Source organism: Gallus gallus, chromosome 3 (genome assembly GCF_016699485.2).
Source record: "Gallus gallus isolate bGalGal1 chromosome 3, bGalGal1.mat.broiler.GRCg7b, whole genome shotgun sequence".
Classification (NCBI taxonomy): domain Eukaryota; kingdom Metazoa; phylum Chordata; class Aves; order Galliformes; family Phasianidae; genus Gallus; species Gallus gallus.
In genome coordinates, this window is record NC_052534.1 from 77,509,378 (window position 1) to 77,528,774 (window position 19,397).

The 19,397-nt window shown below is 36.0% G+C and overlaps 1 protein-coding gene across 1 annotated transcript in view; it reads left to right on the forward strand.

Annotated features, from left to right (window-relative positions):
• Window positions 1-19,397, forward strand: part of ME1 (malic enzyme 1) — a 157,484-nt gene that overhangs the window by 49,169 nt on the left and 88,918 nt on the right. Inside the window, exon 4 of the mRNA NM_204303.2 lies at window positions 17,892-17,967. Within this exon, the coding sequence (NP_989634.2) occupies window positions 17,892-17,967 (76 nt within the window). The remainder of the gene's footprint in view (window positions 1-17,891; window positions 17,968-19,397) is intronic.

Consider the following 19,397-nt stretch of genomic DNA (forward strand, 5'->3'; position numbering starts at 1 on the left):
AGCAAGATAAGTCATCTTTTTTCTCATCAGTATTATCACCATGGTGACTTTATTGACCTTCCAGAAAGTGCTAAATTTGTCTGTAAATTAAATCTTTGCCTCAGCTGTCACTGTTTTGATATCACTTGCCATATAGGATATCGCACAAAAAGCTGGATCACAATGCAAAGCATAGTAGCAGTTGTACAGGTACTGTTCACTCTTGGGAAAAAGCAAGCTGAATTCTCTCAACCCAGCAAATGACTGCAGTATAAAACTACCAGTACATGTAACATTGCATGAAGTTGCTGTGTTCCCCATGGATTTTCCTGTGTTCTGTTTAAAAACAAAAACAAAAACAAAAAACTGTAAGCTGGCATATGAGTAGTGGAATTAGATTCTGGTAATGTATTTAAATATTCCAAACAGTGACTGATGAGAGAGCAAGGTATAGGTGCTGTTTAAGTGTCCTAATATTTGTGTGTTCTTAAAAGTATGACTTTATTTACCAACACTGGAAAGATTTTTCTCTAAAAAATATAGAAATTCCTTAGTGAAAATTAGCAAATTCACCACTTAAACTATTTCACTACTTCAGACTACTTACACAGTTTCCTGAACCTTTCAGCCTAAAAAAAACCCTATATGACTTATAGAACAACCCACTATTTGCTATTTGATATTTTTTCACTGCAGTTCAGCTGCTAATGAATGAATGATGTTTGAAACAACATTAAGTAACGTTTCAATGACACGCCTTTTGGTATTCAGTTGTATTCTTGAGCTACTGAAATCAGCCTTGGCTGTATCCAACCGTCTACTGCTACCATCCCAGCTACATGTGAGCTTTGTTTTTTATGTCTGACTGTTTTTGGAGATGTGAAAGATATTTATAAAAATCTGTTTTGTATCTAGTCCTGCTGGATTGCCTCACCACTTTCAAATAAGTGTTCTAGTGACTCATTTAAGTAAAGATGGCTGAAAAACATCTACAGTCTTCTGAATCTCATAAGAGCCTCATAAAATTTGTTGTTATTTTTTTGTTAAGAAAGAAGATCGTCAGCCAAGTCGGATGTTTACTGTTCCTCTGCAAATTCCCAATAGTTGTGTTCACGGTGGCTTACTTCCTACTCTTACATTCCCCAAGCACTCAACTGATTCCAGTGTTCATCAGAGGTCTCAGAAGAAAAGTCTGTAAAGTGTCCCCTTTGGCAGATTCTTTGCTACTTAAGAAATACCTATGTTTTGTCATCTTCCACTGCATTCTGTTACAGAGATTTTTTTCTTTTTTCTTTTTTTTTTCTTTTTTCTTTCCCCCTAAGATAAAGCTTGCTGTAAAGTATTCCAAAGCTGACTGTGAAAAGCAATCAGCTTTTTTTGGCTTGAAACTATTTTCTAGAGTATAGCTCATTTAGTATTAAGTGTTACATATTGACCTCCCTCATAAATAGCACCCTCTGTAAGTTGAATTTGCAAAGAACAATAAATGGACATTTCAGTTAGCATACAAAAGGAAGAAAAGAATGAAAGATAAGCAATTTAGTCTTCTTTAATAATGATATTCTTACATTTATATTCTTATAACACTGAAAATTGCTAGGTAATATGTTAATATCCAGTTTAAATCTGTAAGTTTTTCTATATTTGGTTGGATCTCTGTGTGTTGTGTTGTGAAATGAGCTTAAAATTCCTGCTTCACAAGTTATGTATTCAGTCAAGGAGTTAAGGAAAAATAGTTTAAAGATATGTGTCTAGTGGGATCAGTGACTGAGATCATCATTTGTGCCTCCCTTGCGTGTTTTTAGACAACTATATCGGCTCACAAAGATGTACTTAGAGTTACAGAAGGACACTGTGGCTAAGATGAGATGTTTTTCATCCTGAATCAGTATTTTGCAATTGTAGAATGAACATTCTTGGCTGGTTAGCTGAATGTGTGATTAAGCAATATTTCTCAAGAAAACCAGCTGCAGAGTAACTCCATTTGCTGGTTTGATGCTCATCTGGATAACTGACACTTGTTTGTAAAAAAAATTAAAATTCTACTCAGAATTACATTACTCACTGTGGATATTCAGCTTCATCAGTATAATCAATCCATCTGAATAATGAGCAAGCATTGTTCTAGAAACCAACAGGTCTGACAGCCAGTCTCTAACAACTGAAGAAGATGAGGGAAGATGAGGTTCCTATGGGGTGGTCAGTGAAGGAATGCAGACCTCTGTAAGAATTCTCCCCACTCTGTTTGATATACTGTAGGCATATATAGGGATTTAAAAAATGTACAGATAAATGTTTTAAAGGCTTATGCTGGGAATGTAGTGGAGTATCTCAGAATCCCTATGAGGTAACTTTCTGGTCAAGAGTTTCTACCTTTCATTTAAGTAAAACGTTCTTTAATTGAACAAAGCATGCACATGATACAACTTTTGCTGAACTCACCAAGCAATAATTTATTTCCATGATCAGTTTTCTAAAATACAGCAATATTTTCAGTTGCTTTATTCATCCAGAAAATATAAATATGGGAAAGTTCAATGGAAATTTCCTCTAAGAGTTCAAAATCAATTTTTTATATAGTTGAGAGAACACCCAGGAGTTTCGGATTCTTGTGCAAACTCAGTGTTCAGAGAGGGGAGGAAAAATTGGCAAGTATTGCTATGTTGAAGACTTGGGATGTTGATAAAATGTTAGATGGTTCTTTATGTATTTCCATTCCTAGAAGGAAAAGTCATTTCAAATATAGAAAGAATATAGGAAGAGCTAGACCTGGTAACAATTGCAGCCACACAGGCATGTCAGAGCCCCTCCGGAGTAATGTGCTGAGGCAGTCATGTGCTGTTAAACTGACTGGGGGCAATTTTAAAAGTACCTAAATTGAAATTGATGCTGCATATTGAATACTCAGATGCCGTCACATAAGAGGCAAAGTATGTCAGCCTGAGCTTAATTTTTTTTCCTTTTTTCCTCATTACATATATATATAATCAGATGTTCTGCAACTTCTAGGTAATTGTTCAATAAATTCTTTTCACAGAGGTTTTCTTTTCTAATAATTCATTCACCATTGCCCTTTTTTTTTATTTTCCTTACTCATATGACTAGAAAAAGGAAATCTAAATTTCTTATTCTCTCCAGGTCTAATCAAGATTACACTTTGAATTGACTTTTAATAAGTATTTAAAAAATATGTTTGGTTTAGCTCTTTTCATATTTTTAAAGAACAGCTGGAATGTTATTGGTAGTTGTTAGTACCCATATTTCAAAGAACAATTTGGTATGTCAAATATTTAGCTTATAAATGCTGATGTTGTACTTGTTTGACACTGTATTGGAGTGTTTGATTGATCCAGCACATACAAATTTGAGATTGATTTCTTTCTTCATATTTCTCAAATGGAATGTATCCTTTTACATTTATTGTATGCATTTACAGATGTACTCTATTGGATGAGTTCTTTTTTCATTGATATACTAATGTTTACCAAACACATGGAGATTCTCAGCTGCAGGATAGTGTATTTTTTTTTTAATGAGGAAATGGAACTAGAGAAGATGGAAATATTTGTCTCCTGTGACAGAGCTTACAAAATTTTAGAACTTGGCGGCAGAGCTGCAGTGTATTTGCCAGAACAAGGTTGAGTCTTGCAGTGCATTTAATAATTTTTATCACAGTTTTTAATGAGGTTTTCACTGGAGACTTAATTTTATTTTTTTGTTAATTCCTTTGAATGGACGCCTCTGAAATCCAAGTCTCTTCAAAAATGAGACTTGACTTACAGGAGGCCAAAAACCTGTGAAGTTCTTCTGGATCACAAGAGCCAATAAAGTTCAGTTCCTGGAGCTTCCTCAGGAATGCCTGTTTCATGCTCAGATATGTGCTATTTTCTTGATTGAGACCAGAAATTCTGGATTCATTTAACATAACATCTTCAACAGTATAACTGCCCCATGGATTTTTCTGGGCATCTAGATTGTTTTTCCTAGGCAAAACAGAATTATATTTTGAGCCATTATTAATCTGATTGTTACTCTGAATAATTATCTTAGTAGTACCTTCACTTTGTAAAAATCAATACTTCTATAGCGTAAAATTGTATTAAAATTATATAATGTTACAAAGCCATTTAAGAATTCTTTTTTATTAATTGAACTGAGCGTGGCTGAATATTTAGGGTAGTCTCTGAAACTGAAATATGTTGTTACAAAGACATATCAAAAGCAAGATCCTTATTAGAAAATAATGCACTGGAGTTCCATTCTCCAGCAAGTACTGGTATGGGCTGTATGTGTTAACAATACAGGCCAGATGGCAAGATGTTCTGTAACGTTACAACAGATAATTAACAGGGCTGTAGGACTTCTTCTAATTTTATACAGTCTTTCCGTTATTGGCTTCAAGTGTCCACCAGTAATGATAATTGCAGTCCGTCACAGGGCACTTTTGAAGTAAATATTGGTTTGTCATTTTCACTTTTGTCTCTTCTGAGAATGACAACTGTTGACATTTTCCAGACAGCTTTCCTTTCTTTTTTTATTTTTTATTTTTTTTCTTTTGGAACACTATTTCCACTAAATTAAAGCATTGTAACGCCTTCATGACACCCTGTAATTCTACTCTTTGGCACAGTCCTGGTCTTCTCTGTTACCTTCATCAAGCTAAAACTTAGCTTAGTATTCTGTTGCTTCCTCAACTCAAAAGTAAGATTAGTAGATTCTCCCAGTGTAACATTTTGCCATACTCTGAAAAGCTGACAAAAGAGAATTAGCACACAATGAGAATGTTGAATTCCTCTCTTCTCTTAGACTGTCTTATAGAAGTATACTACACGAGATTGTGCACAAGGTGTGTTTTACTCAGTCTGGCACCAGCCAGTAACTCTGCAGAGGGAATTGTGAGAATCTTTGCACAGAGGATGTCGGCCTCATTTTGGTCTTAAGAGTGCTATGTAAATACTATGCCAGTATCTGAGTCTAAGAAACAGATGAATGAAAATAGTTGTACCTTGATTTTGAAAATATTAGGATATGCTTCAGGTTATATGTATGTAGCCATCTGATCTCTCTTGAACTGCATAAAATTCATGACTTTTCATAATATGTTGACAATAGTTTTCACCATTTAGTCATCTTGTGAATTTTTCTCTTTTTATTAAATTTTTACCTTAGAACAGAATCATGAATGATAACTGATGCTAAACTGAAAATATATAGTCCTGATCTAATATTATGAAATATCCTCTGTGTGGTGTTTTTTCTATGCACATAGTGCTTGCATGTACACTTTACCTACAGCTATAGTGGATGGATGGGATTTACAGAAGTCACACTTAGAGGTAGTCTTTTATTTAGTCTTGTACGTGCTGAAGCTTTCATTGTTGTTAGTTTCTTCCTACTCTCAAGCTGTGTAGATGATTTTTTATGCAGGTAATCTTGGGAATTCTCATCACGATCATAAAAGAAACTTTGTCCCAAAACACATCACAAGCATGGAATTTTTGGCTTTCAGCCTAAGTTTGTACCTCTTGATGGTGCATTGCTCTGTTTTTTCTGGAGGGAGAACATCTGGGCCATGAGTAGGAGGAAATGAGGCCAGCGCTACTCAAAACATGACTCTCAAAATGTTTGGCAGCAGTCAGTGCTGGATCATTTTCTTTTCCCTCTTTACAATTTTCTGAGAAAGCTTCAGGGATCCTCTATAACACCATCCTTGGAGGTTTCTCTTCAAGGGTGCCAGAACGAAGGTACTGGCCTTACATTTTTCCCTGTCCACATCTTTCTCAAAATCCTGGACATTTCCAAGGGATTCCTGATCTCATTTAATTTGTAGTGTTGTATTTAACACTTTTCCATCACCTCTCATGAAAGATTAGAGTAGAAATTTCCCTCTCCTCCATAAATTTGAAGGATTCAAATTTTTCCTTTCAAGGACATCTGAACTCAGAGCCAGTGGAAACTTGCACTTCTATGGATTTTTACATATTATGATTATCTTCCTCTCTGTGCATCCTACTAAAAGACTATTCAGAAACAGGGAATTTCCTTAGTGATGCTTTTCACCATATAGGAAGGACAGTTTGTGTGACAATTTTTAATGTGGTGATTGTTAAACCCTTCTCATTTGGGTTGTTAAAAGAGTCATTATGCAGACCTGTATGCAGGAAACTGGGCAGAAATATAGCGTACATCTCTCTGACTAATCTTTTCTCCCTAGTGCCAATACTGTATAAAAAGTTACGCTGTATATCAACAAATTCACTATAGATATATGACTGCCTTTTTAAAACAGCGGTTTTCTTTCAACAAGTAATACTTTCCTATTTATAATTAGTATGTGCATCAATATATAACCATGTTCCCCTTCAGTATCTTCCTTTTTCTTTTTCCCTGAACCTTTAGGGATTTTTTGACTTTGTGCCAACCCACAATACAGTCTTCTGGTTATAAGCTTCCAGATTTCCCAAAGTACTACATTCCTTAATAAAATGTACAGTAATTTTATTTAGTTTTATGCCTCAAGTTGGCCAAAGTCTTATGAGCTAACTAATTCATCAGGTAATACTGTAAGGAAGAGATCTACTTACTGGCTCTGTCCTACTCTGATATTTATCGACCACATTTTTCTTTTAGTGAAACAGCCTCTGTCAATCTGCCAGATTTATACAGTGCCCTAACTGTCAACATCGTTTGGCCCTGAAGCAAATTTTTCAAGAGCCGCTTGCTTCAATAAGGGAGCCGTAACTTTCCTTAGATCAACACTTTTTCAAGGACAGGCTATCAAGCTCTGAGCAAACATGAAACATATCAGCCTGACATCTCATGGAAGTTTTCTGACAGTTCTCCCTGGGACTGTATAGTTTGCATGGCTTTGTTGTTGTTGGTTTTTTTTTTTTTAGAATTGGCAACACTCAAGCTTCATTTTCTGTCCCTTTTTAGGGACCCTTTTTAATAGTTGTTTCAGGAGGAAATACAAATGTAGTTGGATGTTGAGTAATAATTGGCTATTAGATGATTTTTTGTTATCAGTACTTTTATAATTATTTTTATTTCTTAATTTTATATTTATCATTTTACTTATAAGAAATGTATGCTAAAAATAGGCTTTTACATATAAGGGGTCTTAGTCTTTTATTCAAAAATACAAACTCAGTTCTAGTGCTATTGATTTGTTTAGTCCACAAGGAGGACTGAAGAATGGTTCTTGGTCTTCAGGATGCTTACGTCCCAGTCCAGATATTTATTCCAACAGAAATACTTCTGTTCCCAGCAAATAGTCCTATCTCTTGAAGTCATCAAGGAATCTTCCAGAAGAGTTATCCTTGACTGTTACACACTTAAGACTGCAAGAAATACCAATGTCTTCCTTTGAAACCTGTCATCCAGCAAAACAACTCTTAGTCAATCTGAAGAGGATCATGTACATACAAACTCTCTTCATCAGACACAGACAACTAGAGATCTCACCTGACTCAGTGCTTATAGTTAATACAAACTGTAGGAATTTCCTATCATCTGTCTTCATAGAACCACTTCTGTTATCTGAATCTCATAGTATGCCTGGAATCCTGTGTCTGGACTTAGTAAGGATCTCTTCTGACTTGCATTAACAAATATCTTCTCTGGTGGAAGATCTCATGTAATGTCTGCAGAGGGATGCTACTTTATCTTTTCCTGTTGTGCAGAATGGTAGATACCGTTGCTTCCTTTCTGGACTGAGTCACCATGGACAGTCCTGAAGTTATGACCTACAGGTAAGCATAGCCTGAATATCAGTAGACAGGTACTCTACTGTCCTAGAACATTTAGGACAACACAGAAAACTGTGGTTGTACACCATCAACAAACAGAACAGTCCAAGATTTTTTTCATCTGTTTTTGAAACAGTAACATGAATTATCAGATGCTCATATCTGGAGTCTGTTAATGCCTTTGTGAGTGTGGCCCTAGTAAAGTCAGATCCTTAAAGACAGAAAGAGAGAGATTGCTCATACTGGTAGCCTCATCATAAAGAAGGTAATAATTTTGGTTTGGGAATATAAACTCCTTCTCTTGAAGACGTGAACTTTTTTGGCGTTTGGTGGTCTTCAGTATCAGCTTTGCACCAAAGCGTCCTTAACTCTGTTTGGAAGGGCTTTCAGGGAAATAACATGTTAATTTCAATCTTCAGAAATATACTTAGTAATGACATATTTCTACCACATTTTGTTCCACAGCTCTGGCCACCATACCATCACCTATGACTTATGCTATTTTGCTCTTAGGCTTCTCTCTAGAGCAATGCAATTGATCTGCTGTGAGACATGAGGCATTTCAGTGCAGCTAAATACAGACAGGAACTATGAAGTCAGGTATTACTTAACTGTGTGTGTGGGGAAGCCTATTTTTTTATTAAAAGACATTGGAAAAGGAGGATAATGCACAGCTTACTTATTAAGACTTTTGTTGATATTGAAGTGTTAGGCATGCTTAGCCTTTTAGTTTGGCAGAACAGATCGTTTTAGTTTACATGTATTACTTTGTGCTGCATTGAGGCATCAAATGGACTTACAGAAAGGAATAACAACTGTACAGATGTTACAAAGTAGTTAATATGAAAATTCTTTCTATCAGTATGTTGTTTCTTGAACATCTATGCTACAATGTCTCCGTGGCATCTTTGCTGTATGTAGTAGATACCTGTACTAAGGACTATTTAACATTTTCGTTGAACTTACTGTTGCAGAGGAGTTACAGAATTGTAGATGACGGTCCTTCAGAATACATAGAAGTGGGTACTCTGAAACCCTCTTGAACGTATAATGCAGAATTGCTTAGTAGAGTGCATTTATGCATAGAAGAACACTTACAGAAGATCTTCTACATTTCTGTAGCTGTTCTTGGAGATGTGAAGAGTGCCCTCACACATTCATTTGTGTGGTGTTTAAACTTGCAACTTATTGCTTGAGAAGCACTGAGAGCAATGTGCGTGCTTCTTTCTCCCTTCCTAGGACTATGTTGTAGAAGAGCTACTCTAGCTATCAGTGGGATAAAAGAAGAAATGATATTACTGCATGTGTTTACAAAATATAGGCAACATGAGCATGTAGCAAAGATCTACTACAGGTGATGGATAAGCATTCAGTATGTTCTTTTACACTGAGGTCTTTGCAGAGAAAGAGGTATCCCACCCTCTGGCAATGTGCAGAGAACTTTCTCCACATTTCCACTAATTCCCATTACTGTCTTTTTATGTTGCAAAATGAGGTGCCAGTAGTATTTCAGATGAGACAATGCCAGTGACTTAGAAACATTACAATGCTTTTATTAGCTCACTGCTTACAATGGAAATTCTCCAGCTCTTGTTTTCTGTACATTTGCTGCACGTCCTTCAGCACCACCCAAATCCCCCATTTACCTACTCAGCAGCTTCTCTGTTTGTTATGTTCTCATTACTCAGCAGTCCAGCATGCTCCTGTTGTTGCATTTTGAATACAAGATACTGTAACTTTAAAAATAGTCTTGTATTTGGCGAAGTCAAAAACAGAAAGTAAAAGCCTCCAGCTCTTAAGTAACTTGGATATGCTGAAATCAGAGTGTTCTATCTCTGACTAGAAGCCTTATAAATAGATCTTAAAACAGACAATTTAAAGTAAAAAGAAGGCATAACAATTGTCAGCCTTCAAGATCATGATAATGAGATTGTGTGTTTAATACATCCTGTGTTTATATTTATATTATATTTATTATGTTATATGTTATGTTTATCAGTTTTGAAGATCTTTTCATGCAGTTTTTGAGACAGCCATATGCCTCTCCTGGTAAGGAACTTCTGAAAAGGCAAGAGATGAATGTTTTAGGGTAGAAATAAATATTTTTGGGTAGAATTAAATATACATTAAGTAGAAAATATAAATATACATTTCCTGTTTTTTACTGGTAAGATTTAAAGACTCATTTCTTTTGGGATTGACTTTCAGGTAAGAACTTGTTTGTTGCAATTTTGTTAACATCAGATAACATACTCTTAAAAATAGTCACGTATGCCTCTCAATTTTTGTGTCTGAGATACAGTGGGACATACAGTTTTTTTCCTCATGTAAAGATTTTGTTGGACAGAGTCCTAAGATGTATGTCTGGCTTGTATATTCATGCATGTTAAAAATGTAATAGGAAATACTAGCAGAACTAGTGCTAGCCAGGTTGTTTGCATTTTACTGTTTTAAAACTATGGTTTCGATAGTGGAAAATATGGACATAAAATGATGGAAAATATTGTAGCAAATGTCAATGCAGTAATTGAAAAAAATGGCTAAAATCTAGATGTCAAAAGAAAACAGTCAGAAGTAGATATTTGAAGAATGTGCAACTGATCCATCTGTATGCTAAGGATATACTACCACAGCATATTTTTGGAGTTAGAGCTAAAGTGATCTTTATTTTGACCTATTCTTGCAATATTCCATTGAATCTTCTAAAATATTTTAGTTTAACATCTGTGTTTAAAAATTACTCAGATTTTAATTAAGACTCTAAACTACAAGATTTCAATTACTGTACCCATTTTAAAGACTTGTGTTCAAATACAAATCAGACAATCTTGTTTAATTTGGAAAGTAGTCATCCGCAGCTCTGATTTTTAGAATGTTATTATGGGTATGCATGGTCAGACAGTAGTCTGAATAAAACATTGTTGAAGCTACTTCAGTTTTTAAGTTTGTAAGAATTACTTAACTGATGTTATCTATGTTTAGTGTTGCCAGCAGGAGCAGGGAAGAGCTTGTCCCTCTATATTCATCTCTGGTGAGGCTGCATCTCAAGTACTGAGGTGCAGTACTGAGGCCCTGGAGCGTGTCCAGAGAAGGGAAATGAAGCTGGTGAGGGGTCTGGAGCACAAGTCTTATGGGGATTGTCTGAGGGAGCTGGGATTGTTGAGTCTGGAGAAGAGGAGGCTCAGGGGACACTTTACTGCTCTCTACAATTGCCTGAAAGAAGACTGTGGCAAAGTGGGGTTTGGCCTCTTCTCCCAGGTAACTAGTGGTAGAACTAGAGGGAATGGCTCCAGCTTGTGCCAGGAGAGATTCAGGTTGGATATTTGGAAAAATTTGTTCTCTGAAAAAGTGGTCAGGCTGCTGGGATGGGCTGTTCAGGGAGCTAGTTGAATTACTGTCCCTGGAGATGCCCAAGAAAAATTTCGATGTTGTACTAAGAGGCATGTTTGACTGGAGGAATATTGGTGGTAGACGGACAGTTGAACTGGATGATCCTGGAGGTTTTTTCCAACCTTGATGATTCTATGATTCTATGATCTAGTTATTGAGTGATCCCGAACACTAAAATAACAACGAAAGGGAAATGACCCAAACAGACTTGCTTCTTATAGTGAGAATTAATTAATACCAAACTACTCACAGCGTCACTGAACAGTGATTTATTTATTCTGCTTATCAGTTTATAATCTTATATTTTCATGTGGGAAAACAAATTGCTGAGAAGTCAGTTCTGTGATAGGATGAACTGTCAACAGAGAAACTGTGTCACTGTAAAGCACTGACTCAGGGCCCTGAAAATTCCTGTCTTGGAAGGTTTCTTGTGTTTCCCAGCAGCCACCAAAGCCTGGCTTCTCAGTCGTGATGGTGGAACAATGGAGTCCACTTTCATGCAGAAGTGAAATAGAATAATGTGCCAGGATTTCTAACTATGAATTAGTCTGTGCATAAACAAGCTGCTTTATGGTTAATGATAAAAATCTAGACTTCTAACTGAAAAGATTTGGTAGTGAGGAATTTATGGAGTAGACGAAATGCAGAGTGAAGGCTGCCAAAGCATTGTCTTTGTATCAACAGTATTTCAGAAACAAGAAGGTCTCCATACAGTTTTTGTAATTAAAACTTCATTTTCTTGCATGCAGAATTCAGAAAATTCGTAAGTGAGAAGCAAACTCTGCTAGACTAGATATTTTCATTTTACCACTAACACTCCCTGCTAAAAACTGAGGAAAATTCATGCCCTATACCACATTTTTACCCCAGAGGAATCCAAGGCAAAATAACTGCTCTAGCTGAGAGCACTTGGACTGGAAGATCTTCCGAGGTTCCATCCAACCTTGGTGACATTGCGATTCTGTGCCCTATAGATGTGGTTTCAGAGATGTCACTGAATGTGATTTGCAGGTAGCTCAATCATGGATAAACCAGCCCTGTTTATGCCTGGAAACTCACTGATAATCTATTATAACAAATTTAACTTGCGTTCTTTCTACATTACCCTGCCTTCCTTTCTGAATTTTGCCTCTTAGCACTACAGCTCTCTGCATGAAGAGCTGTTGTATCACTGGGACATGAACTTGTCTTCAGTCCTTTTTCTGTTGTGGAGGTCAGCTGTACAATGGGAAGATAGTGTCTGTTTCCAGAAATGACTTCTTCATTAAAGTGGAAGTTGAGTAGGATGTGCCATAAAAAGAAGCCTATTTAATATGTCCTCACTTTTGTCCTTTTAGTGGTTGTTGAGAGCAAATGATGTCAACTTAAAGGTCAATGAAAACTGGCTTGAAGGACCTTATTGTCTAAATCCTGGAGTATTTCCATGTTCCTATGAGCAGAGACAGGACAAATTGTTGAAGTATGTACTTAGAAAGACAGCGATTTCACTTGTTTTGTGTACTTCACAGTTTAAACAACATTTAAAAAAAAATCTTTAAACATCACTAGCATTGCAGGACTCCTAGTAGAGACATGATTGATGCTGTAATTATGGTTTTTTACACAGTATCAGCATGAAATAAAATGAATACAGTAGCTACTGAAGTTGAACAGCAGGATATTTTTGTCTTTAGAATTAATTTGTCTGGCTCTGGTGAAATGTTCTCTCAATCACAATCTTCAAATAGTTCTATTTGAGTCTATTAGGGTGTAATAATTAAGTTATTTATTGAGTAACTGTCAAAAGAATTTAAGTAGCTTCCGGAGCAAAATAGCTCTGGCTCTTAAGTACTATACTTCTCAAAGTCTATCTTTTGCTTTTCAGACAAACACATCCCGTTTATAAGCCATTATGCTGCTGTGGTTCAGCAAGAGTACATACAAACTGGTTGTCTAGATACATGAGATGTTTGGAATAGAGTAAGGTCAAGAAATTTGTCCTTTAAGAAATGAATATTGAAGAGAGATGATTTTGTCTGCTCTGTTGTTATATTAAAAGGATGCATCATTACAGTCTGAATAGTTAGACAATAAAGTGCTGTGCTGTTGATTCAGTGAGTAAAGGAGGTGAGATAGTAATTAAAAAAGTTTAATCCAGATATGCAATGATGACTATTTCATATAAATGAAAAAAAAAATTTCTAATTCAAAGCCTGCAATTACAACGTCTGTGAAGTGCTGCTTTTATCATGAAGAATTCTTAATTTTCTTCCAAAATATCTTGAGCTACACATCACGGTTTCCAAAATTAAGTAGAGAATTATGTAGCAAAGAGACAAGATGTACTTGTTTTATGTATCATTTAAGAATCTTGGTTTAAAAGTTTACTGCGTAAGACTTTCAATGATTTATTCTGATTGCTTTATAATATAAATAGTTTTTGTGCTGAATGAGAGCAGTTAATTAGTTCATCCTTTTGCTTCTTGTTGTACAAAGCTCGGACTTTTTTGCATGTTTATGGAGCCACTGACATTTTGAAAACATTAAGAGGTATGTTTCAAGTACAATGGGTTGCTTTTACAAATCACGCCATACACTTGAAGTAGCAGTGTGCTTTGGTAGCAAGAATCAGGCTCTCTGAGAGCTGGAGCTTTTTCCTTCCACCCTCTCTGCTGTCTTATGTTTGCAAAATATACCCTGCAAGCTCGAGAGCATGTTTCAGATCTATGGTCAGCATCTCCCCCAGGCCTTCTCTGATAGCTCACCTCTGCGTTATCATGTCTGCTACGTGGAAGTTATTTTTAACAGCAGAAACTGTTAAAGCAGCCCACTTGCTATCAGGGATTGATAAATAGCTGTGGTGAACTTGGGAACTCAGAAGAATGCTACACAAGCTGTAAGCAGAGATAAACGGTGGCATGAAACAGCATTTTTGAAAGGAAGTCTTGAAATAAGACTAACTTCTGATTTGCTCCTGTAACTGAATGATTCAGACCCCTCGACATAATGACTTACAGCGATTGTATTTTTCTCTTTTTTAATTATCTCCCTAGAATTCTGTGCCAAATTAGGCTTTTGAATCACTGTAAAATTTATAATAATGCTTCTGTTATTCTTTTAAATTCAGCTAGTTTGAGTTGGCATATGTTATCTTCCGTCTTCCAGAATACTTGAAACCAACTTCTTTGGGAAATAGATATTTATTAACAGTCATTTATGAAACCACATGCCAAGCATGAAAACACATGTATTATTTACAAACACGTATGATTTATGTAAGTATTTCCTAGGCCAACAATTTATTTTCCATTGTCTTTCACTTATTGTTAATATTTACCTTTTTTTATGAACTATACAAGTCCAAGCTTTCAGGAATGATAAAAGCATGTACAGTTCACTTAAAGTTGCTGTTCCCATTTTGCTGTTATTTTTAGATATAATCTCTGTTTTGTTTCCTACACAATTTTATGTTTAAATGTGGTTTGCATATGCAGTGTCTAGAAAGTTTAAAGACTGAGTTTCTCTCTACTGATGAATTCAGGATGGAGCTCAGAATCAGCTGAAACTTCAGTGGCAGTTATTTTCCTTATTGAAAGAAATACTTTTGCATTAAAGTAATGAATGCAAAAGTATTCACTCCTGTACAAAGGGAAATGTAAAAAAAAAAAAAAAAAGCAAAAAAAAAAAAAATCTTCCTTTTTTAAATCAGCCCATCTATAGAATCTATTGGGCCTCAGAAGTCTTGGGAGGGGCATCACTAAGAAAAAGAACTTAATAAGTTAAGATGTAATCAAAAGCTTGAGCACTCTTTGTATATGACAGGAGACCATACTGAACAGTTGCCATGGGAAATGCTATTATCCACTGGTGAATAAAGAGCAAACGATTCTATTCTTGGGATTTAGGTACTCGTAGCTTCTAGTGCAATGTTTATATTGTACCACTTTGTATAATTTTAGCACAAATATAAGGGAATTTCAACGGAGGAACTAGCTTGACTTATTTTGCAAAGTACAGGAGTTTGGGACAGTGAAGACTCAGAAACTGAAGTTGCTCCCTGAGAACTTTTATTACTATTATTTTTAAGCTTGTTGATTTAGATGGCATGGGGAGGTGAAATCACTTCTATTACAATTTTAATACAGTCCATAATTCAAATAAAGTTTTGAATGTGAAGGGCTGTGAGAAAAATTTGAACTTCTACATTCAGAAATGTTTGGCATTTTCTATGTTAGAATACCTCCTGTTTTTATTAGAAGAGGAAAGAAAAGATTATTCTGTTACTCCAAAATATTTTTCTGAACTATACTTTAATAGAAAACGGACAAATATGTTGATGGTGAAACATTATTTCCTTGAAGCATGACAAAACAAATGCACTATTTAATTGTTTACTTTGTGCTAATAGATTAGAATTCTACTGAAACAAAGCCAAATTATGTGATTCAGAATGACTTTCACACGTGTAAAATCTACAGTATGGTGAAGTCAGTGAACTCCCCCCAAATCCATCCTTTTTTCAGTGGATCCTGATGTCCTGGTTTGGGTTCACTCATCATTGTTTAGAGCTCTGGTCTTACTGATGCTGTGACAAGAGAAAAGGAGGCATAGTAACTTCTTTGCAAAATTTTTGCTGGACTGTAACTTCATATATTTTCTTTCTATTCAAAATGATAGGACAAGGAGGAATGGCTTTCAACTAAAAGAGGGAAGATTTGGATTAGGCTTTAGGAAGAAATCTTTTAGTCAGAGGACGGTGAGGCCCGGGCTGCTCGAAGAGGCTGTGGATGCCCATCTCTGGAGGCATTCAAGGCCAGGTTGAGTGGGATCCTGGGCAGCATGATCTGGTGGATGGCAGAGAGTTGGAGCTAGATGGTCTTTAAGGTCTCCTCCAACCTAAGCCATTCTATGTTTCTATGAAAGGGAGATGAGTACAAGTTATACTTTTGGTTAGACTGGTTTGAACCATCGCTGAAGTCTAACTGGAGCCAAAACAATTAAAAGTGAGCATTGGTGCCTATGCACTCAAATGCATGCTCCATGTAGATTTACATTGTGCCAGGTTACTTATTCATTTGCTCTAACTGCTCCAGCCTGAAGGACTGAGTCAAAACCATGGACACAGCATGGGTTGCCTGTTGCTTAATTCTGGGCAATGAGCATTGCTGACATCACTTATGGTTGTTAACGTTATATATAAATGGAAAGTTCTGTCTTATTTCTGAAAGCTTTTCTATCAATTAGTCCCACTTAAGCTGTGTAGCTTCCAGCCTGCAATGTTCTGTAGCTTGAGATTGCTGCCATGCTGCTTTCTCAATTGTTCTCATAGTTATGCCTTGACAGCCAAAATGTAACCTTCATGTCTACTGGGTGGTCAAATACCTGGCTGCCTAATTAGCTAGTGTCACCCTAGCCCACTAATACAAACCTTGTTCAGCTATTGCTGTTTCTGGCCATGGTATAGTCTCCTAGATAAGAAAAAAGTACATCGCCTGCTTTTCTGTGGTTGCATGCATGTAGCATTGCTAGCCTTAAAGGAGAAAATATCTATAACTGAAGACTTGAAAGATGAAGACAACAGATCCAGATAAAGAGATTCCTTTCTGTTTTCATATTCTTATAGAATAAGGAAACTGTGCCCTTAAAATTAACAGCATCTTCTCAGTCAGGACAATGCATTCAGAAATGTGTTAATAACATACAGAAAGAGTGGAGGGAAAGATGGAGGGAGGGGAACAAAATGCTTTCAACATGACTTTGTTTACACTTTAGCCCCTATTTCTCATTGTTATTTGAATGTGATCCTTCTTGGACAGATTTCTGAAACAGGCTCTGAATACTCATTCAAATGTCCTTACAAATGTTTGGACAAAGTTCCTTCTGGAGCTGCCATCCTGCATTTATTTTCCTCTGCTGTGGTATTCACGCCATAGAGACCTTTCTCCCTGCTTTGCAAGAAAGAGGTCATTTAACCACACTAGGCTGCTCTGGTGCTTTAGAAAATCACTACAAAATCTTACTTCATTTAACACCAATCTATTAGGTCTTTGTAAATTGGAGAAAGGGGAAAGGAGAAGGGTAATATCTTTGGGCAGCTTTCCTTTTGCACTTTTCATTCAGTTTAGCATGCTCATCTCTTCAGACTGGACATCTCCGAAGCTAGCAGTTTTGACAAACTGTGTTTTATGCTTTATGTAAGCAGTTTACACAGCAGTTCATAAAACAGCTTGTTATGCTGTACATCAGAAAGGAAGCATCAGCATTTATTTTGCATTGCTCTTTACAGCATTTTGGGAAGTCTAATTAAATAAGCAGACTGTTTTCTAAATACATAACTGAATGTTCTTGAATTAATGATGATGAGTTATTTCAGTTTTCATTCATAGATTAAAACTTTGGTGTATTATTGCCTAAAAATTTTAGGACTGCATGAGCATTAGGGATCACTGCTATAAAATGAATACGGTTTTTCAAGTCAGTAAATTAATGAATGCATTTGAACATATCAAATACTTAGAGAGCTGTAAAATCAAGCTTAATAATTTGCAGAATTAAGTCCTGCAGATTTTCACTGCTCAATGAATCTTTGAGCAGTTACATTTTCTCTCAGTTACGTTTTCTCTGACTTCTAATAAAGGCAGGTATTTAATTCTCTCATTCCAAAGAAGCTAAGCATTTACTGAAAAGAATTTATGTATGTCAGAAACATATGCATGAAGCTAATTTATGATTTAAATAATTTAGAAGGGAATAATTGTTAGCTTGTATATATGATAAGTATTCTTTTGTTTGCAGAGGTCTTTTTATTACTATCCATGACCGGGGACACATTGCTGCAATGCTGAAGTCCTGGCCAGAAAGTGTCATCAAGGTAAGTTCAATTTTGTTTGCTTAACAAAGCTGATACTGTCAGAGAACATTTACTGCATTGCTTAATTTCTTTCAGAGCGCGATTTATGTTTTAGCCAGCTCTTTATAATTGAGATTTAGAAGCTGTATATGCGGCACACAATTGTTTTTAAAAAACCTATTAGTTATTGAATGTATGGAATTTTGAAATATATATATAGACTTTTCTTTGTATCATAAAAATTCCAGCAAATTGGAAAAGAATAACAAGTCGTATTTATGAGAGAAGTGGTTGTTGGCAGCAGGAACTGTAAAATTTTTAACACCTTTTTCTAGGCCACAGGGTCAGTTGTTAAATTTTGATCATATTTAATCTGTGTTGCATTCTGAATCTGTTTCACAATGTTTCTGAGGAGACCTTTGCATGGATTTGGCAACCTGATACTAAGGAATGCAGGTGTTTCATTTGCTCTCTGTCAGTTTTCCATGTCTTTAGTACAGTAGTTGCACTTCATTGCTCTTGCTACAGGAACATTTTTATGGTACTGTCTACTTCATTGTGATTGAAATGTTAACCTAAGAATCTGACAGTTGGGCTGTAGCTACAGCAGTGGCTTTTTATTTATTTTTAAATTTTTACTTTATATGAACCTGTTTAATATTTTGTCTCTAACTTTAGATTTGTATTCATGAATACATGGAGTGTATTTCTGTCATCTAATATGAAAAATCTTCCTTATTAGGGCATATAACTTTATGGGTTTCACAGAGTTTCTCTATTTCTATCAATGGAAACACTTACAATCTCATACATATAAATATGATAGGGCATGTTATTTGCTCAAGAGAAAAACAAATACACTTTCAAAGGGTGAGAACTATGTGAATGTAGACAGCCTTTTGAAAAGTCAGCAGGATTGGCTGGCTCTGATTCTCCTGGAAACAGTGATGACAAAACCCAGGAGTCTGGGAATCTTCTTTTTGTGGAAAACTTCGCTTTCTATTCTGTTCTGATATTGTTGACAGAAAAAATGTTAAAGGGAACAATGCCAGTTTCCTTGTAATGCAACATGAAGCATGTCACTTTTGCATTCTGAAAAGTTTTACATGAAAGTCCCATTTATGATGAAGCAGTAATCTGAAATAGTGCAACAAAAGCACTATTTTAGTGCTTTTTGTATATCACACAGTGATATACAATAAACCATTTCACAAATCCAAATAAGCAGAGGAAAAGAATTTGAGGGGTGTTAGCTGGCAGCTGGTTGAATAAAAGCCATTAGTGTGCCTAGATGGCTAAGAAGGCCAGTGGCATCCTCGCTTGTATCAGAAATAGCATTGCTAGTAGGAGCAGGGAGGTGATCATCTGTACTTGGCACTGGTGAGGCCGCATCTCGAGTACTGTGATCTGTTTTGGGCCCCTTACTACATGACAGACATTGAGGCCTGGAG